The sequence below is a fragment of the Eubalaena glacialis genome, chromosome 13 (assembly GCF_028564815.1).
Source record: "Eubalaena glacialis isolate mEubGla1 chromosome 13, mEubGla1.1.hap2.+ XY, whole genome shotgun sequence".
NCBI classification, from domain to species: Eukaryota; Metazoa; Chordata; class Mammalia; order Artiodactyla; family Balaenidae; genus Eubalaena; species Eubalaena glacialis.
This window is the reverse complement of record NC_083728.1, coordinates 84,530,686-84,557,754: the sequence shown is the minus strand read 5'-3', so window position 1 is coordinate 84,557,754 and position 27,069 is coordinate 84,530,686. Positions and strand designations below refer to the sequence as shown.

Below are 27,069 nucleotides of genomic sequence, written 5' to 3'. Positions count from 1 at the left end.
AGTTACACATATACATATGTTGCCATATCTCTTCCCTCTTGCATCTCCCTCCCTCCCACCCTCCCTATCCCACCCCTCTAGGTGGTCACAAAGCACCGAGCTGATCTCCCTGTGCTATGCGGCTGCTTCCCACTAGTTATCTATTTTACATTTGGTAGTGTATATATGTCCATGACACTCTCTCACCCTGTCACATCTCACCCCTCCCCCTCCCCATATCCTCAAGTCCATTCTCTAGTAGGTCTGTGTCTTTATTCCCATCTTGCCACTAGGTTCTTCATGACCTCTTTTTTTTTTTTTTTTTTTCCCTTAGATTCCATATATATGTGTTAGCATACTGTATTTGTTTTTCTCTTTCTGACTTACTTCACTCTGTATGACAGACTCTAACTCCATCCACCTCATTACAAACACCTCCATTTCATTTCTTTTTATGGCTGAGTAATATTCCATTGTATATATGTGCCACATTTTCTTTATCCATTCATCCGATGATGGACACCTAGGTTGCTTCCATGTCCTGGCTATTGTAAACAGAGCTGCAATGAGTATTTTGGTACATGACTCTTTCTGAATTATGGTTTTCTCAGGGTATATGCCCAGTAGTGGGATTGCTGGGTCATATGGTAGTTCTATTTTTAGTTTTTTAAGGAACCTCCATACTGTTCTCCATAGTGGCTGTATCAATTTACATTCCCACCAACAGTGCAAGAGTGTTCCCTTTTCTCCACACCCTCTCCAGCATTTATTGTTTCTAGATTTTTTGATGATGGCCATTCTGACCGGTGTGAGATGATACCTCATTGTAGTTTTGATTTGCATTTCTCTAATGATTAATGATGTTGAGCATTCTTTCATGTGTCTGTTGGCAATCTGTATCTCTTCTTTGGAGAAATGTCTATTTAGGTCTTCTGCCCATTTTTGGATTGGGTTGTTTGTTTTTTTGTTATTGAGCTGCATGAGCTGCTTGTAAATCTTGGAGATTAATCCTTTGTCCGTTGCTTCATTTGCAAATATTTTCTCCCATTCTGAGGGTTGTCTTTTGGTCTTGTTTATGGTTTCCTTTGCTGTGCAAAAGCTTTTAAGTTTCATTAGGTCCCATTTGTTTATTTGTGTTTTTATTTCCATTTCTCTAGGACCTGGGTCAAAAAGGATCTTGCTGTGACTTATGTCATACAGTGTTCTGCCTATGTTTTCCTCTAAGAGTTTGATAGTGTCTGGCCTTACACTTAGGTCTTTAATCCATTTTGAGTTTATTTTTGTGTATGGTGTTAGGGAGTGTTCTAATTTCATACTTTTACATGTACCTGTCCAATTTTCCCAGCACCACTTATTGAAGAGGCTGTCTTTTCTCCACTGTATATGCTTGCCTCCTTTATCAAAGATAAGGTGACCATATGTGCGTGGGCTTATCTCTGGGCTTTCTATCCTGTTCCATTGATCTATATTTCTGTTTTTGTGCCAGTACCAAACTGTCTTGATTACTGTAGCTTTGTAATATAGTCTGAAGTCAGGGAGCCTGATTCCTCCAGCTCCATTTTTCGTTCTCAAGATTGCTTTGGCTATTCGGGGTCTTTTGTGTTTCCATACAAATTGTGAAATTTTTTGTTCTAGTTCTGTGAAAAATGCCAGTGGTAGTTTGATAGGGATTGCATTGAATCTGTAGATTGCTTTGGGTAGCAGAGTCATTTTCACAATGTTGATTCTTCCAATCCAAGAACATGGTATATCTCTCCATCTGTTTGTATCATCTTTAATTTCTTTCATCAGTGTCCTATAATTTTCTGCATACAGGTCTTTTGTCTCCTTAGGTAGGTTTATTCCTAGGTATTTTATTCTTTTTGTTGCAATGGTAAACGGGAGTGTTTTCTTAATTTCACTTTCAGATTTTTCATCATTAGTATACAGGAATGCAAGAGATTTCTGTGCATTAATTTTGTATCCTGCTACTTTACCAAATTCATTGATTAGCTCTAGTAGTTTTCTGGTAGCATCTTTTGGATTCTCTATGTATAGTATCATGTCATCTGCAAACACTGACAGCTTTACTTCTTCTTTTCCGATTTGGATTCCTTTTATTTCTTTTTCGTCTCTGATTGCTGTGGCTAACACTTCCAAAACTATGTTGAATAATAGTGGTGAGAGTGGGCAACCTTGTCTTGTTCCTGATCTTAGTGGAAATGGTTTCAGTTTTTCACCATTGAGGACAATGTTGGCTGTGGGTTTGTCATATACGGCCTTTATTATGTTGAGGAAAGTTCCCTCTATGCCTACTTTCTGCAGGACTTTTATCATAAATGGGTGTTGAATTTTGTCGAAAGCTTTCTCTGCATCTATTGAGATGATCATATGGTTTTTCTCCTTCAATTTGTTAATATGATGTATCACGTTGATTGATTTGCGTATATTGAAGAATCCTTGCATTCCTGGAATAAACCCCACTTGATCATGGTGTATGATCCTTTTAATGTGCTGTTGGATTCTGTTTGCTAGTATTTTGTTGAGGATTTTTGCATCTATGTTCATCAGTGATATTGGCCTGTAGTTTTCTTTCTTTGTGACATCTTTGCCTGGTTTTGGTATCAGGGTGATGGTGGCCTCGTAGAATGAGTTGGGGAGTGTTCCTCCCTCTGCAATATTTTGGAAGAGTTTGAGAAGGATAGGTGTTAGCTCTTCTCTAAATGTTTGATAGAATTCGCCTGTGAAGCCATCTGGTCCTGGGCTTTTGTGTGTTGGAAGATTTTTAATCACAGTTTCAATTTCAGTGCTTGTGATTGGTCTGTTCATATTTTCTATTTCTTCCTGGTTCAGTCTCGGCAGGTTGTGCATTTCTAAGAATCTGTCCATTTCTTCCAGGTTGTCCATTTTATTAGCATAGAGTTGCTTGTAGTAATCTCTTATGATCGTTTGTATTTCTGCAGTGTCAGTGGTTACTTCTCCTTTTTCATTTCTAATTCTATTAATTTGAGTCTTCTCCTTTTTTCTCTTGATGAGTCTGGCTAATGGTTTATCAATTTTGTTTATCTTCTCAAAGAACCAGCTTTTAGTTTCATTGATTTTTGCTATTGTTTCCTTCATTTCTTTTTCATTTATTTCTGATCTGATCTTTATGATTTCTTTCCTTCTGCTAGCTTTGGGGTTTTTTTGTTCTTCTTTCTCTAATTGCTTTAGGTGCAAGGTTAGGTTGTTTATTCGAGATGTTTCCTGTTTCTTGATGTAGGCTTGTATTGCTATAAACTTCCCTCTTAGAACTGCTTTTGCTGCATCCCATAGGTTTTGGATCGTCGTGTCTCCATTGTCATTTGTTTCTAGGTATTTTTTGATTTCCCCTTTGATTTCTTCAGTGATCACTTCGTTATTAAGTAGTGTATTGTGTAGCCTCCATGTGTTTGTATTTTTTACAGATCTTTTCCTGTAATTGATATCTAGTCTCATAGCGTTGTGGTCGGAAAAGATACTTGATACGATTTCAATTTTTTTAAATTTACCAAGGCTTGATTTGTGACCCAAGATATGATCTATCCTGGAGAATGTTCCATGAGCACTTGAGAAAAATGTGTATTCTGTTGTTTTTGGGTGGAATGTCCTATAAATATCAATTAAGTCCATCTTGTTTAATGTATCATTTAAAGCTTGTGTTTCCTTATTTATTTTCATTTTGGATGATCTGTCCATTGGTGAAAGTGGGGTGTTAAAGTCCCCTACTATGATTGTGTTACTGTCGATTTCCCCTTTTATGGCTGTTAGTATTTGCCTTATGTATTGAGGTGCTCCTATGTTGGGTGCATAAATATTTACAATTGTTATACCTTCCTCTTGGATCGATCCCTTGATCATTATATAGTGTCCGTCTTTGTCTCTTGTAATTGTCTTTATTTTAAAGTCTATTTTGTCTGATATGAGAATTGCTACTCCAGCTTTCTTTTGATTTCCATTTGCATGGAATATCTTTTTCCATCCCCTCACTTTCAGTCTGTATGTGTCTCTAGGTCTGAAGTGGGTCTCTTGTAGACAGCATATATATGGGTCTTGTTTTTGTATCCATTCAGCCAGTCTGTGTCTTTTGGTGGGAGCATTTAATCCATTTACATTTAAGGTAATTATCGATATGTATGTTCCTATTCCCATTTTCTTAAATGTTTTGGGTTTGTTATTGTAGGTGTTTTCCTTCTCTTGTGTTTCTTGCCTAGAGAAGTTCCTTTAGCATTTGTTGTAAAGCTGGTTTGGTGGTGCTGAACTCTCTCAGCTTTTGCTTGTCTGTAAAGGTTTTAATTTCTCCATCAAATCTGAATGAGATCCTTGCTGGGTAGAGTAATCTTGGTTGTAGGTTTTTCTCCTTCATCACTTTAAGTATATCCTGCCACTCCCTTCTGGCTTGCAGCGTTTCTGCTGAAAGATCAGCTGTTAACCTTATGGGGATGCCCTTGTGTGTTATCTGTTGTTTTTCCCTTGCTGCTTTTAATATGTTTTCTTTATATTTAATTTTTGATAGTTTGATTAATATGTGTCTTGGTGTGTTTCTCCTTGGATTTATCCTGTATGGGACTCTCTGTGCTTCCAGGACTTGATTAACTATTTCCTTTCCCATATTAGGGAAGTTTTCAACTATAATCTCTTCAAATATTTTCTCAGTCCCTTTCTTTTTCTCTTCTTCTTCTGGGACCCCTATAATTCGAATGTTGGTGCATTTAATGTTGTCCCAGAGGTCTCTGAGACTGTCCTCAGTTCTTTTCATTCTTTTTTCTTTATTCTGGTCTGCAGTAGTTATTTCCACCATTTTATCTTCCAGGTCACTTATCCGTTCTTCTGCCTCAGTTATTCTGCTATTGATCCCATCTAGAGTATTTTTAATTTCATTTATTGTGCTTGTCATCGTTTCTTGATTCCTCTTTAGTTCTTCTACGTCCTTGTTAAATGTTTCTTGCATTTTGTCTATTCTATTTCCAAGACTTTGGATCATCCTTACTATCATTATTCTGAATTCTTTTTCAGGTAGACTACCTATTTCCTCTTCATTTGTTAGGTCTGGTGTGTTTTGACCCTGCTCCTTCATCTGCTGTGTGTTTTTCTGTCTTCTCATTTTGCTTATCTTACTGTGTTTGGGGTCTCCTTTTCACAGGCTGCAGGTTCGTAGTTCCCGTTGTTTTTGGTATCTGTCCCCAGTGGCTAAGGTTGGTTCAGTGGGTTGTGTAGGTTTCCTGGTGGAGGGAACTAGTGCCTGTGTTCTGGTGGATGAGGCTGGATGTTGTCTTTCTGGTGGGTTCGTCCACGTCTGGTGGTGTGTTTTGGGGTGTCTGTGGCCTTATTATTATTTTAGGCAGCCTCTCTGTTAATGGATGGGGCTGTGTTCCTCTCTTGCTAGTTGTTTGGCATAGGGTGTCCAGCACTGTAGCTTGCTGGTCGTTGAGTGAAGCTGGGTCTTGATGTTGAGATGGAGATCTGTGAGAGATTTTCGCCGTTTGGTATTACGTGGAGCTGGGAGGTCTCTTGTGGACCAGTGTCCTGAAGTTGGCTCTCCCACCTCAGAGGCACAGCCCTGATGCCTGGCTGGAGCACCAAGAGCCTTTCATCCACACGGCTCAGAATAAAAGGGAGAAAAAATGGAAAGAAAGAAAAAAAGAGGATAAAATAAAATAAAATAAAGCAATTATAATAAAAAATAAGAAAAAAAATTATTAAGAGTAAATTTATTAAGAAAAAAAAATTTTTAATTTTTAAAAATAGATTTATTAATTTTTTATACTAAAAATAAGAAAAAAATTATTTAGAAAAAATTTTTTTAATTTTTTAAAATAAAAAATATGAAAAAACTTATTAAAAAATTTTTTAAAAATAGAAAATAAGGAAAAAATTATTAAGAAAACATTTATTAGGGAAAAAAAATTTTTTTAAGCCAAAAAAAAAAAAACAAAAAAAAAAAACAAAAAACGGACGGACCTAACCCTAGGACTAACGGTGAGAGCAAAGCTATACAGACAAAATCTCACCCAGAAGCATACACATCTACACTCACAAAAAAAAGGAAAAGGGGAAAAGTTAATATATCCTGCTCCCAAAGTCCATCTCCTAAATTTGGGATGATTCGTTGTCTATTCAGGTATTCAACAGATGCAGGCACATCAAGTTGTTTGTGGAGCTTTAATCCGCTGCTTCTGAGGCTGCTGGGAGAGATTTCCCTTTCTCTTCTTTGTTCGTACAGCTCCCGGGGTTCAGCTTTGGATTTGGACCCGCCTCTGCATGTAGGTCCCCTGAGGGCGTCTGTTCCCCGCCCAGACAGAACGGGGTTAAAGGAGCAGCTGATTCGGGGGCTCTGGCTCAGTCAGGCCGGGGGGAGGGAGCGGTACGGAGGAGGTGGGGCGAGCCTGCGGCGGCAGAAGCCGGCGTGACGTTGCAGCAGCCCGAGGCGCGCCGTGCGCTCTCCCGGGGAAGTTGTCGCCGGATTACAGGAGCCTGGCCGTGGCGGGCTGCACAGGCTCCCGGGAGGGGCGGTGTGGAGAATGACCTGTGCTCGCCCACAGGCTGTTTGGTGGCGGCAGCAGCAGCCTTAGCGTCTCATGCCCGTCTCTGGGGTCCGCGCTGATAGCCGCGGCTCGCGCCCGTCTCTGGAGTTCGTTTAAGTGGCGCTCTGAATCCCCTCTCCTTGCACGCCGCGAAACAAAGAGGCAAGAAAAAGTCTCTTGCCTCTTCGGCAGCTGCAGACTTTTTCTCGTGCACCCTCCCGGCTAGTTGTGGTGCGCTAGACCCTTCAGGCTGTGTTCACGCAGCCAACCCCAGTCCTCTCCCTGGGATCCGACCGAAGCCCGCGCCTCAGCTCCCAGCCCCCGCCCGCCCCGGCGGGTGAGCAGACAAGCCTCTCGGGCTGGTGAGTGCTGCTCGGCGCCGAGCCTCTGTGCGGGAATCTCTCCGTTTTTCCCTCTGCGTCCCTGTTGCTGTGGGATCTGCGCTGATAGCCGCGGCTCGCGCCCGTCTCTGGAGCTCGTTTAGGCGGCGCTCTGAATCCCCTCTCCTTGCGCGCCGCGAAACAAAGAGGCAAGAAAAATTCTCTTGCCTCTTTGGCAGCTGCAGTCTTTTTCCCGGACTCCCTCCCGGCTAGCACCGAAGCCCGAGCCCCAGCTCCCAGGCCCCGCCCGCCCCGGCGGCTGAGCAGACAAGCCTCTCGGGCTGGTGAGTGCTGGTCGGCACCGCTCCTCTGTGCGGGAATCTCCGCTTTGCCCTCCGCACCAATGTGGGTGCGCTCTCCTCCGTGGCTCCGAAGCTTCCCCCCTCTGCTACCCACAGTCTCTGCCCACGAAGGGGCTTCCTAGTGTGTGGAAACCTTTCCTCCTTCACAGCTCCCTCCCACTGGTGCAGGTCCCGTCCCTATTCTTTTGTCTCTGTTATTTCTTTTTTCTTTTGCCCTACCCAAGTACGTGGGGATTTTCTTGCCTTTTGGGAGGTCTGACGTCTTCTGCCAGCGTTCAGTGGGTGTTCTGTAGGAGCAGTTCCACGTGTAGATGTATTTCTCATGTATCTGTGGGGAGGAAGGTGATCTCCGCGTCTTACTCTTCCGCCATCTTGCCCCTCCCTCCCATCTATATGTTTTTAAGTGACAACCCTCCAGGGGAAAAGTTCTATAAAGGAAAGAACATTATTTGGTCAACTGACAAAACTGGAATATGAATGGTAAACCAGACAAAAGTATTGCATCAGTGTTCAACTTACTGGAGTTGGTAACTAAATCATGGCTATAGAAACCCTCTTCTTAGAAAATACTCCCTAAAGTATTTAGGGATAAATGAGGTAAGCAACTTTCCCTCAAATGGTTCAGAAAGAAACTATGCACATAAGTTTATATACATTATTACAGATAATCATACAGTCATTTATACACACAGGCAATGTACACACACACGGGAAACAGAGAGGGGGAGAGAAAGCAAACAAATGATAAAACGGGGTAAAATGTTAATAATATGAGAATCTGGCCAAAGGGCGTTAAGTGTTCTTCAGGCTCCTTTCATTTCTGCAACTTTTCTATACATTTGAAATGATTTCAAAATAAAAGTTAAGAAAAAAAAAAAGACAGCCCCCAAACCTCAACTTAGGCTTTGAAAACCTATGTTATTTGTTTTGGGATTTTCCATTTTAAGTCCTACCTTTTCAGGTTCGTGTGGAGGCAGGGACAGCTAAGGCAGGGACACCACAGTATGTGAACACGTCTCTAACTGATTCTCCTTCAACTTGGAAACACGTGAGGTCACACGGAACTCCACGCCAATGGCGGGGAGATAGATGTGTGTGCACATATACCCCCAGCGCATATATGCATCTGTCTCTCCGTTTCTCTGTGGACTGATTTAAACTTCAGAATGCAGCCCCAATGCCCACAAGGGTCAAGCAAGTATGTGAGTGAGTGAAACAGGCCAGGCGTAAGAAGAGTCAACTACTAGAAATACAATAAAACTTTCTTGATTTTTACTGGGCTATGGGGAAACATAAAATGTCATACAAACAGGTATGATAACTGCAAATGATATTTCCGAGTCAAAGTGGGAAAAAACGGAAAACCAGATATATTTAATAACTCATTTTCTCATCTTGCAACCCCTCGGGCCTAGAGGATTCTAGGCTTCCAGCCCACGGGATCCTGCCCCCCCGGGAGTGTGCTTCATCACGTCGCGATGTGGAGCACAGAATCCCACTGGGAGTCCTTCAACTGGGAGCAGTACTCAGTTTTACTCAGTTTCATAATGGAAAAGAGCTGTTCACAAATGTAGGTACTCCCGAACATGGAGAGAATCTTGGCACAGTGGGTTTTGTACTTGGGATAGCTGCTCCAGAGGTATTTATAGAATTCTGGTATTCCAACCTTGTCGTATTTGGTTTTCAGGGCCGTGTTGCACTGCAGATCAATCACCTCCATCTGGAGTGCTTCCTGGACGCTCTCGATCTTCATGGTGAAAGGGGAGCTGAACAGGGTCAGTTCACTTTCGTAGAGTTTGAAATCGGACAGCCTTTTCTGGAATTCCGTCTTCAGCTCCACGATTTTGGGAATGTAGTTCAGGCCATCGCTTTCATTTCTGGAAACCGATTTCAGGGTGGGAAAGTGGGCCAGGTTATTCCTGGCCAAATGAGTCTCCCAGAGGCACAGTTTAGCCAAGAACGCCCGAATCAAGTCGTACATCTGTGTCACGATTTGGGAATGCCCTTGGAGAGAGATGTTCAACGTGTTCAGATGCATAGTCATGTCCACCAAGAAGGCCAAGTCTTTGATCCAATCTTGAGAGCTCAGCTGAGGCAGGGGCTTGCCTCTGGAAGACATGAAGGAGTCAATTTCTTCCAACGATTCAAAGAACCTCTTCAGCACCAGCCCGCGGCTGAGCCACTTAATCTCCGTGTAGTACAGAAGGCTGCCGTATTGGCTGTCCAGCTCATAGAGCAAAGTGGTGAACTCGCTGTGGTTCAGTCCGCGGGAGCAGATCCAGTTCACGGCATTAACTACCACGCTCATGATGTGGTCCATCTTTAACTTTTGAGCACAGAGCGATTCCGGGTGAATAATGCAACAAACGGACTTCAGATCTGAGCCCTTGCAAGCCATCGCCACCTTGGACTTGAGTTTTGCGACCAGCCCGTTGTTGGCATCTACCATCGCAGGAGTGCCAGTTGAGGCCACGCTTACTAATTTCGACCAGTCGATATTAAACTTTTTAAGACTTTTCTCAACACGCAAAAAGATCTCATTTCCAGATTTTGTCCCCGTCATGGGCACCGTATCCAAAAGTTCTTCGGATACATCAAAATTCTCATCAACGCCCCGGATGAATATGGCCAACTGGGTGGTGTTATTTATATCTGTGATCTCGTCGATGGCAATAGAATAGGCCACAAATGATCTGATTTTTTCACGTAATTTCTCCCATAAGTTCCCAGCCACGTCTTCTATGGGCTGGATGGCAGGGTTTTCCCTTGGACTCACATTTGCAAATGCTCGTTTTTGCTCGGGACACACGATGTCTGATGACCCTAACAGATACTTTCTGAGCCCTTTCTTCAGCTCCTGGAGCTTCTCGTCGCGCATCTTCTCTGTGTACTGGTCATAGTGCTTGCTGTGGTTGGTTTGATAATGGCGTCTCAGGTTGTATTCTTTGGACACAGACATGCTCTGTTTGCATATTAAACACGTAGGGATATTCTGCACCTCCACGAAGAAATACGCTCTCTCCCACTTTTCTTGAAATACACGGCCCTCTTGGTCTATCTTTCTTTTTCCCACTTTTGATAGAAACATGGAGACAAGAAACAGTTCAGTTTTCTCTTAAATCGACTGTTAGTCTAACACCAGCAAGAGCATGATGACAAATGCAAGGGATAAGGTGGCGGGGGGGGGCGTGGTTAACTGGAGAGCACCCCAGCCCTGCAGAGGTGTGGGGTGAGGACAGGGGACACTCAGGGCAAGCAAACTACTGCCAGAGGGAGGATGGCCCTGACCTGCCCGGATCTTCAGATTGCTAAAGAAAACCTGGAAATGGACTTTTATGAAAAAGTCCCTGGTTTTTCAATATTGGCCACTAATTCCCTTTTTTAAAAGGTAGATGAGCCAAGGGACTTCCCTGGTGGCACAGTGGTTAAGAATCCGCCTGCCAATGCAGGGGACATGGGTTCGAGTCCTGGTCCAGGAAGATCCCACATGCCGCGGAGCAACTAAGCCCGTGCGCCACAACTACTGAGCCTGCGCTCTAGAGCCTGCGAACCACAACTACTGAGCCCACATGCCACAACTACTGAAGCCTGCGCGCCTAGAGCCCGTGCTCCGCAACAAGAGAAGCCACCGCACCACAACAAAGAGTAGCCCCTGCTCGCTGCAACTAGAGAAAGCCCGTGCACAGTAACACAGACCCAATGCAGCCAAAAATAAATAAATAAACAAATAAATAAAATTAAAAGGTAGATGAGCCAAAAGAAAGACATCTTTGGTGAGGTTCAGCAAGTGGCTATGCTTGCCCATCTGGTTTAAATGAGAATGATTTGAAAGTGTATCTGCATTTTAACATATATTTTTTCATTTGATTTTCAAGAGAACTTTGAAATAACAGAGAAGGGAATGAGCACAGAAGACATATGATTTAACTGCTGTGAGTCCCAAAAGACACCGGTGATAGCCACAGACCCTCACAGAACTTACTTGTTTTCAATGTAAAGAAATGGGCCACGATGCAGGTGAGCTTTACTTTGAGAGAACACAGGTATAAAAATTCACTTTAAGAAAATGTAGGCAGAGACAGGCAGTCAATTTAGTGGCTGCCTGGGGCTGGGGGTGGGAATGGGAAATGACCAGAAATGGGTAGGAGGAATCTTTCAGGTGGGGGAATGGAAATGTTCTAATATTAGATTGTGGTGATAGTTGCACAACTCCGTAAATATACTAAAAATCACTGGATTGTGTACAGTTTGCACAAGTGAATTTTACGGTACATAAATTTATGCCACAATAAAGCTATTAAAAACGTAAAAAGCTATTTAACAACCAGAGGAGTTTAGGAATAATATTTGTGCATTTTAAAAGAACACTTTAGTTTCCAAATTTAAATGAGGAGGTTCCCTAGATGACTCTTGGGAACATCGTTACATGTTATGCTTTTTTTTCTTTCTATAGGTACTTTATTTTTTTTTAATTTTATTGAAATACACTTATTTACAATGTTGTGTTAGTTTCAGGTGTACAGCAAAGTGATTCAGTTATATATACATATGCATATATATATATAAATAAATATATATATATATTCTTTTTTAGATTCTTTTCCATTATAGGTTATTGCAAGATGAGTATAGTACCCTGTGCTATACAGGAGGTCCTTGTTGGTTACGCCTTCTGCTTTAATATCCAATAGGATTTTGACTTGCTTGCAAGGACTTTAGGGGAGACATTAAAAATATTTAACAAGCAGAGTGGCTGGGACATTGCCCAGTCAGAGCAGAAGTCAACTGGAGGGGGTTCTGGGAGCTCTGCTGTGCCAGGCCCTGTTGGTTCTGAACTGTGGGGAGGTCAGGGGTGGGAGATCCTGGGGGTGGGACTGGGGTGGCCAGGCAGGTACTATTTACCAAATAAGGTAGAGTAGTAGTTCAGTATTATGATAGGAGCTGCCCCCCCGCACCCCGACCCCATAAAGGACTCTTGAATAAGAATGTGGTATGCCATCACACACAGCAAGCTCCATCAAATTGTTATATGAGAAAACTATGCCTGGCTAATAAAACTCGAGCAACAGAATGAAAGGGCTTTACAAGAAGCAGGAAAGACAAAATGCACATAAAGAGCGGCATGCTTTGCTCTTTCTGGTGGTGAGTGTCCACTGAGACAGCCCACGTGGCACAGCAGGGGCTAGCACCATCTTCTCTCCCCCAGGATACTCACCATTGCTGAGTTCAAGGCCGGGAAGTGGTCTGAAGAGAAAGAGACATTGGTGAGTGCAACAGAGGTCACTTTTCCTCTCTTGTCCACTTAGTTCTATTTGACAAACTTTTGTGAGTGTCAGTGCGAGGCTAAACTAAAACAGGCTGCCCACGATCACCAAGAAACGGGAGCGAGGACACACAGCTCCCAGAAGCAGAATACGATGAACTGAGTGTGACAGGCAGCATGACATAGCACTTGACTGCAGGGACCCAGCGCCCACCTCCTGGGGTGAGAATCCCTGTGCCCCCCAGCTTCTCCACCTCGAGCAAGTTACGATCTGCAGCTCATTCTCCTGACCAGGCAGGGGACTCTCACGTACCTGATGACTGTGAATTTGATAAATTCTGCCGCATCCAAGATCCTTCTCATGGAGCTGATTTCCAGGTAGCCAGGGGCTTTGAATACCACCCCCGGGGGCATGCCGTCAATGACCACACAGCCAGGGTTGAAGGTGATCTTCCTGTAGGGAACTTTCACAGGGAAATCCACTCCAATTGCTTCACCTGTGATGATACAAAGAGTGTAAAACCAGTTGTGTGTCACTTGCTTTTCCCAAACCGTGCTTTATCTTTAATGTCAAGATTTTAAAATTAATCGCATCAAGTAACAACATTGGTGATCAGCCATTACTTTATTTTCCAGCCATGCTAGGGTGTATGAATAATTTTATTGATTTTGAAATTGGTAACAGGTAGTGTAGCAGACTGTTTCTCTACCCATGAAATAGGCATTATCATAGTATCTACCTGAAAAGGGTTTTGTGAGGATTAAATGATTAATCACATGTCAAACACTAAAAACAATACTCAGCTATGGTAAAAAGTCAGTAAGTGAAAGATAGCTATTATAATTATTTTAAAAATATTTTAAATTTATTTTTAATTGAGATATAATTGACATATAACATTGTATTAGTTTTGGGTGTACAACATAATGATTTGATAAAGATAGCTATTTAAAAAATTTTTTTATTGAAGTATAGTTGATTTACAATGTCATGTTAATTTCTGCTGTACAGCAAAGTGATTCAGTTATACATATATATACATTCTTTTTTTAATATTCTTTTCCATTATGGTTTATCATAGGATATTGAATATAATTCTCTGTGCTATACAGTAGGACCTTGTTAATCCATTCTATATATAAAAGCTTACATCTGCTAACCCCAAACTCCCACTCCATCACTCCCCCAACCCCCTCCCCCTTGGCAACCATCAGTCTGTTCTCTATGTCCGTAATTCTGTTTCTGTTTCGTAGATAGGTTCATTTGTGTCATATTTTAGATTCCACATAAGTGATATCATATAGTATTTGTCTTTCTCTTTCTGACTTACTTCACTTAGTATGATAATCTCTAGTTGCATCCATATTGCTGCAAATGGCATTATTTCATTCTTTCTTATGGCTGAGTAGTATTCCATTATATATATATATATATATATATATACACCACATCTTCTTTATCCATTCATCTGTCGATGGACATTTAGGTTGTTTCCGTGTCTTGGCTATTGTGAATAGTGGTGCTATGAACATAGGGGTGCATGTATCTTTTTGAATTATAGTTTTGTCTGGATATTTGCCCAGGAGTGGGATTGCATGATCATATGGTAGTTCTATTTTTAGTTTTCTAGGGAACCCTCATACTGTCCTCCATAGTGGCTGCACCAACTTACATTCCCACCAACAATGTAGGAAGGTTCCCTTTTCTCCACACCCTCTCTAGCATTTATTATTTGTAGACTTTTTAATGATGGCCATTCTGACTGGTGTGAGGTGGTACCTCACTGTGGTTTTGATTTGCATTTCTCTAATAATTAGCAATGTTGAGCATCTTTTCATGTGCCTATTGGCCAAAAGACAGCTATTATTATTATGAAATTAGTGTTTCCATGTAAAAGTACTTCTTCAGTAAAAATACACACTAATATTGATCACAGCTCCTTCACAGAAAGATCAATTTCTTAGATAAAGTAATCAATTAGAAGGAAATATTTCAAATGTATAAAATTTGGTTATGTAACGATATAAAAACGTACCAAATTTTCGGCTAAAGAGGTCATTGACTTGTTCTCTTAGTTGTTTTATTTTTTCAATGCTTGATAATCTTTCCTTCTCATTATCTAAAAAAATTTAAAAAACAAGCAAACCAGGTTTATTCATGTATTTGCTCCCCAGAAAAGCTGTTGGAGGAAACACCTGTTAGTACATGTGAAAGCACTTTACCTGGCTTATCATTCAGTTTAGTTTTAGCAATAATTAAGCATTTTGGAAATTTGTAAATTTAAGGCATTATAGATGACAGAGAATTTTCCAAATTATGACTCTATGTAAATATAAGACATACTACTTTAGAGAACATTTTCAATATCATGCAAGATAAGGATGTCCACTTTCACCCCTACTCTTCAACATTATAATAGAGATTCTAGCCAGTGCAACATAGCAAGTAAAATGAATAAGATGTATGTGCTAGGATTAGGGGGGAAAATTTTTTAATACTTGAAATTTTTATTCTATTTAATTTTGAATAACTAAAAGCGATTATGTGGTTCAAAATTCAAATGATATAAAACAGTAAATCATGAAATGTCTCCCTTCCATCCCTATCTTAGCTTTCAAGTTTCCTTCTTTGGAGGATCTATGCTATTAGATTATTTTGTATCTCTCCAGATATGTTTTATATACACCTATTCAGAAAAGAAGATTAATTGATGGGCAGCAAATACATTTCACCTCTGTGGCCAGTTCCAATCCAATGGTAGCCAGTGCTTGGAGTTGGCTGCCCTAAGGGGTATTTTCCAGGTAATGCACCAGGGCAGGGCTGTGAGAAGCAATATATCTGATAAACAACGTATGATATAGCAAGATATTCAGTGTGTGGCAATTGGCGGCATATTTTATATTCCTGAATTGTCTTTCCTTAGTTGACAGGGTGAACTTAGCAAAAAAAATAGCTCCAAGAGACTAATCCATGTCACAAAGTGGTTAAAATATAACAAAATGAAAAACATAATCTAAATTATGATAAAGTCAGATAGAATTCCATACCTGGAATCGTCACCTGAACGATGTTAAGATCTTCAACACCTGCTGCAGAATTTGTAATATTGGATGAATTGGTGTTTCCTTAAACAGAAAATGAAATTTAGAACTTATAGAAAATTAGGTTACTTCTCCTCTAAAACTATCAAATTGCCACTTTGATCAGAAGGCCAGACTAGGGAATTCCCTGGCGGTCCAGTGACTAGGACTTGGCGCTTTCACTGCCAGGGCCTGGGTTTAATCCCTGGTTGGGGAACTAAGATTCTGCAAGCCAGGAGGCGTGGCCAAAAAAAAAAAAGAAGGCCAGGCTAAATTTTTAAAACTCCAGAGAACATTTAGCTGTAGAATAACAAGCTGGCCTGGCAATAATTGATGTTTGAGTCTCCGTAGTTTAATGTCGATGTCAAAGGAGAAAGGGCACCATGGCTTTTATTTAGTTCCTAGCCCCTGATACTTCAGTCAGTCTAATTTGATTTAAAAAGAAGGGTGATTAAAAATATATTTCCTGGGACTTCCCTGACAGTCCAGTGGTTAAGACTCTAAGCTCTCAGTGCAGGGGGCATGGGTTGGATCCCTGGTCAGGGAACTAAGATCCTGCATGCCACTCAGCCAAAAAAAAAAAAAAAAAAAAAAAGAAAAAAAATTTTCCTTTGTTGTTATTCTCAGTTTAAAGGTGGGAGATAGGAAAGAAGACATACGAATGTGTCCAAGAGGACACTTAGGAAGTAGATGTCCTATGAGAAATGAGATAACAGACAGTCAAGGAAAGGCTCAGATGGGGTTAAATAGTAAAAGCACAGTTGACGTTATCATGATTTCTGGTCAAATGATACACACAGTGCTCACTTAAGTTCTATATGAGAAATGTAAATGAGCCTGTCTAGTCCTTTCTGAGGGACTCAAAGTTCAATCCCTGTGTTCTGTGAAAGACCAACCATTTGGGTGTTTGAGATTCTGCATCTGAAGAGCAAGACCTCAAAGGGACACAAGGAGACACACCATCATTCTTCCCCTCTCCCCCCTTCATTCTCCCCGCCTTCATTCTTCCCTCCCTGCCCCCTTCATTTCCCCCTCCCTCTTCATCCTCCCTCTCTTCATTCTTTCCCTCTCCCCTCCCCCTTTCAGTTTCCCCCTCCCCACTTCATTCCCCTCCTTCGGGCTTCATTCTTTCCTCACTGGACCAAGCACGGTTTGGCCCTACTCTGGCCAGGGCTAATTTGCACAGCCTAATTCTGTTGTCTGACAAGCCTAGAGCACTGGGTACCTGATGGGAATATGGGCTGCTCTGGTCATAGGTCCACACACATTGAGTTCAATCTTTCCCCTTTCAGAAAAAATGAAAACTGTACTTAGCCGTGCGAATGTGGCAAGGTTTTTGGCAACCAACCTTCAATTTTCACCTCAGCTTCAGGGTCCTCACTCATTTCTGAAGGGACAAGCTGAGTAGAATCTTGAAAAAAAAATTTCTGAAATGACATTCCTTGTTTATGTATTCTCACATTCCAACATTTTACTGCTCCCATACCCAAAAAGTCGCTTATCCTGGCATTTTAAATACATTTTATATTTACTAAACATAGAGGTATAAACATAAAGGTGATATTAATTTTAAAAAGGATAATAGGGTAACAAAGGATAATCTTATAAGGGATAAGAGGAGATAAGGAACTTTCAGATATTATCAAATAATGTGAAGTTACCCGCAGTAATGGACACAGAATATCCTTCTATTTGAGCTAATGGAATACATCTGGTCATAGTGTTTTCTGGTTGTCATCGGGAATTACTAGGATTAAAAAAAAAGCCATTTGCTCCTTTCTTATCCTGCCAGCAGCCCCCAGGTGATTCATGGTCTATTATTACATGGATGCATGTAATGTACATGACATATACATGCTCAGTGAAATAAGCCAGTCACAAAAAAGCAAATATCATATGATTTCACTTATATGAGGTACCTAAAGTACCTAATTGAGTTTTCTGGTGGATAAGAATTATGACATATACATTAAGTTCTACATATAGACAAAAGCCTGGCTAGCTTATCTCGCCTAACTCTAGCTCATTTTAGAAAGATTTGTCAAATCTTACATTAATTGTTAGCAAAAGAAGGAAGAGTAGAATGCAAAACTGTTTTGATATTGTACTATCGTTACGTAGGATGTAACCTTTGGGGAAAAACAGGTGAAGGTACATTGGACTGCTCTGTACTATTCTTGCAGCTTCTTGTGAATCTATAATTATTTTAAAATAAAAAGGTTTTAGGGAGTTCCCTGGTGGCCTTGTGGTTAGAATTCTGGGCTCTCACTGCCATGGCCTGGGGTTCAATCTCTGGTTGGGGAACTGAGATCCCACAGGCTGTGCAGTGTGGCCCCTCCCTGCCCCAGATAAATAAATAAATAATAAAAAAATAAAAGGACTGACATAAAATAAAAAGGTTTTAAAAATCAGACAAATTCAGCTCTATTGTAAATGTGCTTCCCACTGTATCACGATAATAAAATATCTGTTTAGAAATGAACTATTTCGAGGGCCAACATCCCATGAAATCTTTCTGATTCTAATTCAGCACCAGTTCTACAACTGACTCCTACACAGGTCTTCTTCTTTCCAAATATTGTACTATCCATCCATTTAAAAAATGACCAAACAATACCTTAACAGGCTTTTACAAAGGCAAGTAAAATGACATAAGGGAGGAATAGATTTAAACTCAATTCAAAATAATTGTCCTCCTTTACATCCAGAGAAGGTCAGAGATTGAGTTAAAGAAAAGAAGCAAAAAATTAATGGAAGAATCCTGACACACGCTACAACATGGATGAACCCTGAGAGCATTATGCTCAGTGAAATAAGCCAGTCACAAAAAGGCAAATACCGTAGGATTCCACTTATATGAGATACCTAAAGTAGTCAAATTCACAGAGACAGAAAGTAGAATAGGGGTTGCCAGGAGGGAAAATGGGGGAGTTGTTGTTTAATGGGGATAGATTTGCAAGATGAAAAGTTCTGGAGATCTTCTTTCCAACAATGTAAATACACTCACCACTACCAAACTGCACACTTCACAGTGGTTAAGATGGTAAATTTTATGTTATGTGGGTTTTTTTAACCACAATGAAAATACATAATTTAGAAAAATAAACAGGAGTTAAATAATGACAGAGTCTGCTTGTCTTCTTGGTTCTAAAGCAATGAAGTTCAAAATGACTAATTTTATGAGTGAATGAACAATTCTAAGACTGGACTCTATCATAGTATGTTCTCTGGCAAAACCTACCAAAATTCTTCTAGGTCAGAGACTTAGACAAATTGCTCAGGGGGCTGTTGGAACCATCCTCTACAACAAAAAACTCCAGACTCCCTAAATCAGGGAAGCTATCGAAAATGACTGCAACTCAGCTCCTTGGAGGAAGTTTTTGATGTAAAAGAAAAACACAAATCATTTTGGTACTGAGACAGATGTACAACCCCTAAAAACAAGATCAACTTGCCTGTAAACTGACAAAGACATTCATACCTCTATGTTTGCAGAGGAAACCTCCTTTATTAATTTTATATTACATAAACCACTTTAAGAGTTTAGGCCTTAAATATGATGCTCAGGATTTATATACGAATGGAGGGAAGTATATATCAAGTTTTACCTCTAATTCAAGAATTTCCTAAAATTCTATTCAACTTTGCTCAAAACATTTTGGCATGCCCATCAAGAAGACAAAATGAAATAAAGTAACAAATGGCATCAGGGCAAAGTTTTCTTACCACTTAACCTTTATATCCAGGCACTTAAAGTAGAATCATTTACAAATCAAAAGAGTAAGAGAGTGACAGAGTTCTTAATACTACATCTTAGGATGAGGACTCGGCCAGTTCTCTAAGAAGGCATGTCGTCTTCTGTATTTTCAAACATGTGTGTTTAAAAGAGAGTATTCTCTTCAAAATACTGTAAACTAAAAAAAAAAAAGAGAGAGAGAGAGAGAGAGAAAATGCCTCATTTTTCTAACCTTCCACTGGTAATTCCATTTCTATTACTTCAGTGCTGGCAGAAGAATGATGGCTCTCTGAAAGGAAAGCAAACAAGGCAGAAATACAAATTTTAAAAAAGAAATCATTTAAAAACAATGCAAATAATTCAAGAACCACACAGGAATATACATGCAATACTTCGACTCCCTAATATCAAATTCACACAAACGATCCTTTCTTTACGTTTTTTCCTTTGTTTTTGTTTTTATCGGTGCTTTGGAAAAATTTCAAATACAGAAAAGCAGAGAGATGGCATCATGAAGCCATGTGCCCGTCCCTCAGCGCCAACAGTCATCAACTCACGTCATCCCGTTTTATCCGTGCCCACCCCACCCTGCACTGGTAGTTTAAAGTAAATCCCAGAATTCAGTGTGCAAATACTGCATAACTACAGGCAAGTACATAAGTAAAGTCTCTTCCTTTAGCATTACCATGATATTGCGATGACCCCTCCAAAGGAACAATTATTCTTTATCATCATCTCATAGCTAGGCATTGTTCAAATTTCCTCAATTGTCTCATAAATGTCTTTTCTTAAAAAAAACTTTACATTTGGAAATAGTTTTAAACACAGAAAAGTTGCAAAAATAAAATAGTACAAAGAAGATCCATCTACCCTTTACTCAGATAACATGATGTTAACAATTTACCCTGTTTGTTGGTAATCTTTGTCTCTCCCTCCCCCCGCCCCCAATCTATATAGAGAGATAGATGTATATACACACACTTTTTTTCCTGAAGCATTTGAGGGAAAGGTACATACATTACGGACCTTTATCTCTGAACACTTCCGTGACTATTTCCTTAGAATAGGGATATTCTCTTATACCATCACAGTATAGTTATAAACTCACAGAATTTAACATGTGAGACAATTTTATCTATTCTACCATTCATATTCCAACTTTGTCAGTTGCCCAAATGTTCATTATAGCCTTTCCCTTTCAGTACGGGATCCAGTTTGGGGGGTCAGGTCTTGTTTTTAGCTGTCACGTCTCCTTTAATCTTGAATGGTTCCATAGTCTGTCTTCGTTTTTTATGGCATTGCCATTTCTGAAGATTTGAGCCCCCGCCGTCCCCCCCTTCCCCTCCCCACTAGAATGTTCCTCATTTTGAGTTTGTCTGACGTTTCCTCATGGTAAGACTCAGGTCTTGCATTCTCAGCCAGAACACTGCCTAGATGACGGTGTGTCCTTCTCAGCGTATCACATACACAGGCACCCGGAATTTGGGGCTGGCAGGATTTTGAGTTGATAGGTCTCATCCTGCTGTGAAAAAATAAACCACCTAGGGGCCAATATACAGAGGCCATCTTTGGTTCATTTCTAGAAAATGATGCAACTTCAACGTTGCATCATCAAACTGGTCAGGCTGTGTAACACACAGTCACAAATGTGACAAAGATCAAATCACTTACATATAAAAGCAAGTCACACACCCATGTTGAATCTCATTACATGACTTTACCAAACAGAAGTTGAGGTAAGTAATTTAAAAAAACAAAAACAAAAACAAATTGCCTCGTGTTAGGTTTAAGCCTAAGCAAGATCAAGTTTACATTAAAAAAAAAAAAAGCCCTACAAGTAGGCCAATGCATTTCTTTTCCTCCTCTTCCATTCCAAAAAGTAAAAAAACAAAACAAAACAAAAAACCCTAGAACTAAATATCACACACAGTAAATTCAGTGTAGATAAACTTAAAATACTGACATGCTCTGGAAAGTGGGCATGGAGGAACAGACCTTTGAAATACTTCAAATGAGGAATTTTTTGAAGGATCATTTTTTGAAGGAGCTGCTTTGGAGCACAAATTTCATCATCACATTTGGGTTAGAGATATGGATTCATAGCCATTCCATAAAGAAAAAAGGCAAAATTACAAATAAGTGAATGGCAATGAAATTCTGACACCTGCTACAACATGGAAGAAACTTGAAGACATTACACCTAGTGAAATAATCCAGTCACAAAAGGATAAATACTGTCTGATTCCAGTTATATGAGGCACCAAGAATAGGCAAATTCATAGAGACAGAAAGTAGAATGGGGGTTGCCAGGGGCTAAGAGGAAGGGAATGGGGAGTTATTGCTTAGTGGGGACAGTTTCTGTTTGTGATGATGAAAAAGTTCTGGAGATGGATGGTGGTAATGGTCACACAACACTGTGAATGTACTTAATGTCACTGACCTGTGCATTTAAAAATGGTTAAAATGGCAAATTTTATGTTACATATATTCTACCACAATAATATATATATATATTTTTTGGCTGCGCTGTATGGATTGTGGGATCTTCATTCCCTAACCAGGGATCGAATGCGGGGCCTCGCCAGTGAGAGCATCGAGTCCCAACCACTGGACCGCCAGGGAATTCCCACAATAATAATTTTTTAAAAAGGAAATGAGTGATAAGATGACCAGTATCAATTTACCAAGAGGACAAGGGCTCTCAGGTAAATTTATTCACAGTTACAGCAAAAATATTCCTGGTCTAGAGTTTTGACAGCAAAAATCCTATGTACTGAATGGGTATCAAATGTGTTCAAAACGATCTGATAATCAGTGCTTTCAAGTCAAAAGTCAAAATTAATCACAAATTTTATTTTATACAGATTATTTATACAGATTATACAGGTTAATCTTACATTGAATTTGCTTTCTAAAAACTGAGATATAATTCACATACCATAAAATTCATCCTTTTAAAGTGTACAGTTCAGTGGTTTTCCATATATTCACAAGGTAGTACAACCATCATCACTATTTCTAGAACATTTTCATCACCCCCAAAAGCATCCCTGTGCCCACTGCGGGTCATTCCTCACTCCCTTCTCTCTTCAGACTCTGTAACCACTAATGGACTTTCTGTCTCTATGGATTTGCCTATTCTGGACATTTCATATAAATGGAATCATACAATATGTACCTTTCTGTGTCTGGCTTCTTTCACTCAGCATTGTGTATTCAAGGTTTATTCATGTTACAGTGTGTATCGGTACTTCATTATTTTTAATGGCTGAATAATATTCCGTTGTATGGATAGACCACATTTTGTTTCTCCATTCATCAGCTTATGGATACTTGGGTTATGTCCACCTTTTGGCTATTAAGAATAATGTATAAGTTTTTGTGTGGACAGATATTTTCTCTTGGGAAAATGTAGAATTGGATATATATCTAAGAGTGGAATTGCTGGATCATATGCTCCTCATTTAGCATTTTGAGGAACTGCCAAACTATTCTGAAAAGGAGCGGTACCATTTTACATTCCCAGCAGCAATGTATGAGGATTCTAATTTCTCCACATCTTCACCAACACTTGCTACTGTCTGCCTTTTTTTAAAAAAAATTTATTTATTTATTTATTTATTTTTGACTGCGTTGGGTCCTCGTTGCTGCATGCAGGCTTTCTCTAGTTGTGGAGAGCGGGGGCCACTCTTTGTTGCAGTGTGCGTGCTTCTCATTGCAGTGGCCTCTCGTTGCAGCGCACGGGCTCTAGGCGCACGGGCCTCAGTAGTTGTGGTGCGTGGGCTTCAGTAGTTGTGGCTCGTGGGCTCTAGAGCGCCGGCTCAGTAGTTTTGGCACACGGGCTTAGTTGCTCCGCAGCATGTGGGATCTTCCTGGACCAGGGCTCGAGCGCATGTCCCCTGCATTGGCAGGTGGATTCCCAACCACTGCGCCACCATGGAAGTCCTGAGTTCATCTTTTTTTATATGGTGTGAGGTAGAGGTCCAAATTGATCTTTTTGCAGGTGGATATCCAATTGTTCCAGCACCATTTTTTGAAAAGACTATTCTTTCCCCATTGACTAGTCTTGGGCACCCTTGTTGAAAATCAACTGACTATAAAAATATTGGTTTATTTCTGTACTCTCCATTCTATTCCATTGATTCATATGTCTATCCTCGTGCCAGTACCACGGAATACTGATAATGACAGCTTTGTAGTAGGTTTTGAAATCAGGAAGTACACATCTTCCAACTTCGTTCTTTTTCAAGATTGTTTTGGCTCTTCAGGGTCCCTTGCATTTCCATATAAATCGAAGGAAAGTTTTCCAATCCATGAACACAGGATGTCTTTCCATTTATTTAGTTCCTCTTTAATTTCTTTCAACACTGTTTTGTAGTTTTTTGTTTTTGTTTGTTTGTTTTATAAAATAGTGCAGCCACTTTTTAAAAAATATTTATTTATTTACTTGGCTGCGCTGGGTCTTCGTTGCGGCATGTGGGATCTTTAGTTGTGGCATGCGAACTCTTCGTTGCAGCATGTGGGATCTAGTTCCCTGACCAGGGATTGAACCCGGGCCCCCTGGATTGGGAGCATGGAGTCTTAGCCACTGGACCACGAGGGAAGTCCCTGTTGTGTAGTTTTTAGTGTACAAGTCTTACACTTCTTTGGTTAAATTTATTCCTAAGTATTGCATTCTTTTTGATGCTGTGGTAAGTGGAATTTTTTAAAATTTCAGTTTTTGATTGTTCATTGCTAACATATGGATATACAATTGATTTTTGTATATTGACCTTGTATCCTGCAACCTTGCTAAACTTATTAGCTCTAATTTGTGGGTGTATTCCTTGGGATTTTCTATATACCAGATCATGTCATCTGCAAACAGAAATAGTTTTACATCTTCCTTTCCAATCTGGATGCCTTTTTTTATCTTACCTAATTGCCCTACCTAGGACCTCCAGTACAATGTTGAAAAGAAGTGGCAAGAACAGACGTCCTTGTCTTGTTCCTGGTCTTAGGGGGAAAGCCTTCAGTCTTATTAAGTATGACATGAGCTATATAGGTTTTCTGTAGATGCTCTTTTTTTTTTTAATATTTTAATTAATTAATTAATTCATTTATTTTTGGCTGTGTTGGGTCTTCGTTTCTGCGCGAGGGCTTTCTCTAGTTGCGGCAAGCGGGGGCCACTCTTTATCGCGGTGTGCGGGCCTCTCACTATCGTGGCCTCTCTTGTTGCGGAGCACAGGCTCCAGACGCGCAGGCTCAGTAGTTGTGGCTCACGGGCCTAGTTGCTCCACGGCATGTGGGATCTTCCCAGACCAGGGCTCGAACCCGTGTCCCCTGCATTGGCAGGCAGATTCTCAACCACTGCGTCACCAGGGAAGCCCTGTAGATGCTCTTCATTATGTTGAGAAAGTTCCCTTGGATTCCTAATTTGAGTGTTTTTTTTTTTCTTTTTTTTAATCACGAAAGGGTATTAGATTTTGTCAAATGCCTTTTTCCTACATCTATGGGCATAATCGTGTGGGTCTTGTCCTTTATTCATTATGTTGTTATTCCACTGATTGATTTCCATATGTTGAATCTTTCCTTCCTAGGATCAATCCCACTTCGTCATTGTAGGGTCAGGCCATCCAAGATGGCTGTTCTCCTGTTCTCTGTACATCCCCAGCGCGACCAGTCCCTGCTTCACTCACATGACTACCCAATCCTCTTAATTATAGGGCTTAATTAGTAACTGCCTACATGATTGCCCCCTGCCCCAGCGCTGGTTTCCTGGTTACTGATGAGCCAACCTGATGTCGATTCCCTCTATAAATGGTGGCGTCCTTCTCCTCCAAATAGTGAAGCTTGCTGTTACGTGCTGCCTACTGTTTGCCGCACGGTGCGGTGTTGCTCCAGGACTTTGCTTCAGATGTGTAAGATCCCCCTGTCCAATAAGCCACTGATGTCTCTGTCGCTGGGCTTTCTTTGGTCTCGAGGCTGGGCAACTACAGGGCTTACAGGACTGTGGGGTGCAGCCCAACAGTCATGATGTATAATCCTTTTTATATGTTCCTGGATTCATTTGCTAGCATTTTATTGAAAAATTTTGTACGTCGATGAATAAGCGATATTTTTCTGTAGTTTTCTTGTGTTGTTTTTGTCTGGTTTTGGTATCAGGATGATACTGGCCTAACAGAATGAGCTTAGAAGTGTTCCCTCCTCTATTTTTTGTAAGAGTTTGTGAAGGACTTTATTATTTTTTTATTTGTTATTTTTTAAAATTTATTTATTTTTTTTGGCTGTGTTGGGTCTTCGTTGCTGCATGAGGACTTTCTCTAGTTGCGGTGAGCAGGGTCTACTCTTCGTTGCGGGGCACGGGCTTCTCATTGGGGTGGCTTCTCTTGTTGCAGAGCACGGGCTCTAGGCGTGCAGGCTTCAGTAGTTGTGGCATGCATGCTTAGTAGTTGTGGCTCGCGGGCTCTAGAGCACAGGCTCAGTAGTTGTGGTGCACAGGCTTATTTGCTCCACGGTGTGTGGGATTTTCCCAGACCAGGGATCGAACCCATGTCCCCTGCATTGGCAGGCGGAATCTTAACCACTGCGCCACCAGGGAAGTCCCATGAAGGACTTTAAACACTTGGTAGAATTCACCAGTGAAGGCATCTGGTCCTGGGCTTTTGTTTGTAGGAAGTTTTTGAGTTACTAATTCAAATTCTTGTTATATGACTATTCAAATTTTGTGTTTTATCCTTAGTCAGTTTCAGTAGTTTGTCCATTTCATCTAGGTTACTCGATTTGTTGGCATATAATTGTTTAGTGTTTGCGATAGGCAGATGCCCCCCCCCCCCCCCCGCCCCCGAAGATATCCAAAAACCTGTGAACAGATTATGTTACATGGCAAGGGGCAATTAGGTTGCAGATGGGATTAAGTGTGCTCATTGCTAACCTTCAGAAAAGATTATCTTGCATTATCCAGCTGGGCTCCATGTAATCGATGTACAGGGTATTTAAATGTGAAAAAGGGAAGCAGAAGAGTCAGTGTCGGAGTGGTGTGATTCGAGAAAGACTATGTTAATTCCTTGATCTTGGGCTTTTGTATCCATGTTCCCTTGGGCCTGGAAGGCTTCTCTCCCATATCATGCAGTGTCAGCCAGGAAGAAAACAGAATGGTACTGATGCTCTGACATCCATCAGCATCAAGGAAGCCTGGGTGCACTATATCTCAGCACAGCTTGTACTGTGCGTTCTTCATTTCTGGGGACCCTGGAGATGGGGTCCCTGCGCATGTAAAAGACCTATGGGACTTCCGTGGGCCAAGATGTTATGTGTGCACGTGTAAATGTGTGTTGGAGGTCTTCTGAGAGATCTGTGTTGCAGATGGATCATGAGGTCCTGGTGGGGGTAGCTTCTGAGCACTGGTGGGGCCGTGTTCGCTGGGGGCTCCCCGAGGGCCAGTCGCCATTCTGAGCAGGTCACACTGATTGTCTTTTTGGATTTAAAAATATCTCCCTTACTTAAAGGATATAGACATCAATACTTCAGCATGTGAGTATTTAACCTAAATGGTTACAAAAACATTCAGTGCTATGGAATATAGTCCATGACGTTAGGCAACTTGGAACTTTTTGGCATCAAGAAGGAAGCTGTTCTACAAAGATCTCTTGAATAGTTCTGTCATTTCCAAGCCAAGCAGGAGAAAGATTATAAATTCACACATTTAACATAAATGTTTTTCTTCAAATAACGTACTTCTTCCTGAAAAATTAAAATAGAACGATTGCAGGTACATCTAACTTGTTCATTCCACTGATGACTTTTGGAGCAGAATCTGTAAGTATCC

The 27,069-nt window shown here is 40.8% G+C and overlaps 1 protein-coding gene across 2 annotated transcripts in view; it reads right to left on the bottom strand.

Moving 5' to 3' along the window:
- Positions 1-8,438: 8,438 nt before the first annotated feature.
- Positions 8,439-27,069, bottom strand: part of LOC133103649 (general transcription factor II-I repeat domain-containing protein 2) — a 54,485-nt gene continuing 35,854 nt past the window's right edge. For both annotated transcript variants that reach the window (XM_061209137.1, XM_061209138.1), the window contains 7 exons: positions 19,495-19,551; positions 16,875-16,937; positions 15,494-15,571; positions 14,482-14,565; positions 12,759-12,942; positions 12,398-12,426; positions 8,439-10,254 (listed from right to left, as the gene is read on the bottom strand). In XM_061209137.1, the coding sequence (XP_061065120.1) occupies positions 8,651-10,254; positions 12,398-12,426; positions 12,759-12,942; positions 14,482-14,565; positions 15,494-15,571; positions 16,875-16,937; positions 19,495-19,551 (2,099 nt within the window). In that variant the 3' untranslated portion in view covers positions 8,439-8,650. The remainder of the gene's footprint in view (positions 10,255-12,397; positions 12,427-12,758; positions 12,943-14,481; positions 14,566-15,493; positions 15,572-16,874; positions 16,938-19,494; positions 19,552-27,069) is intronic.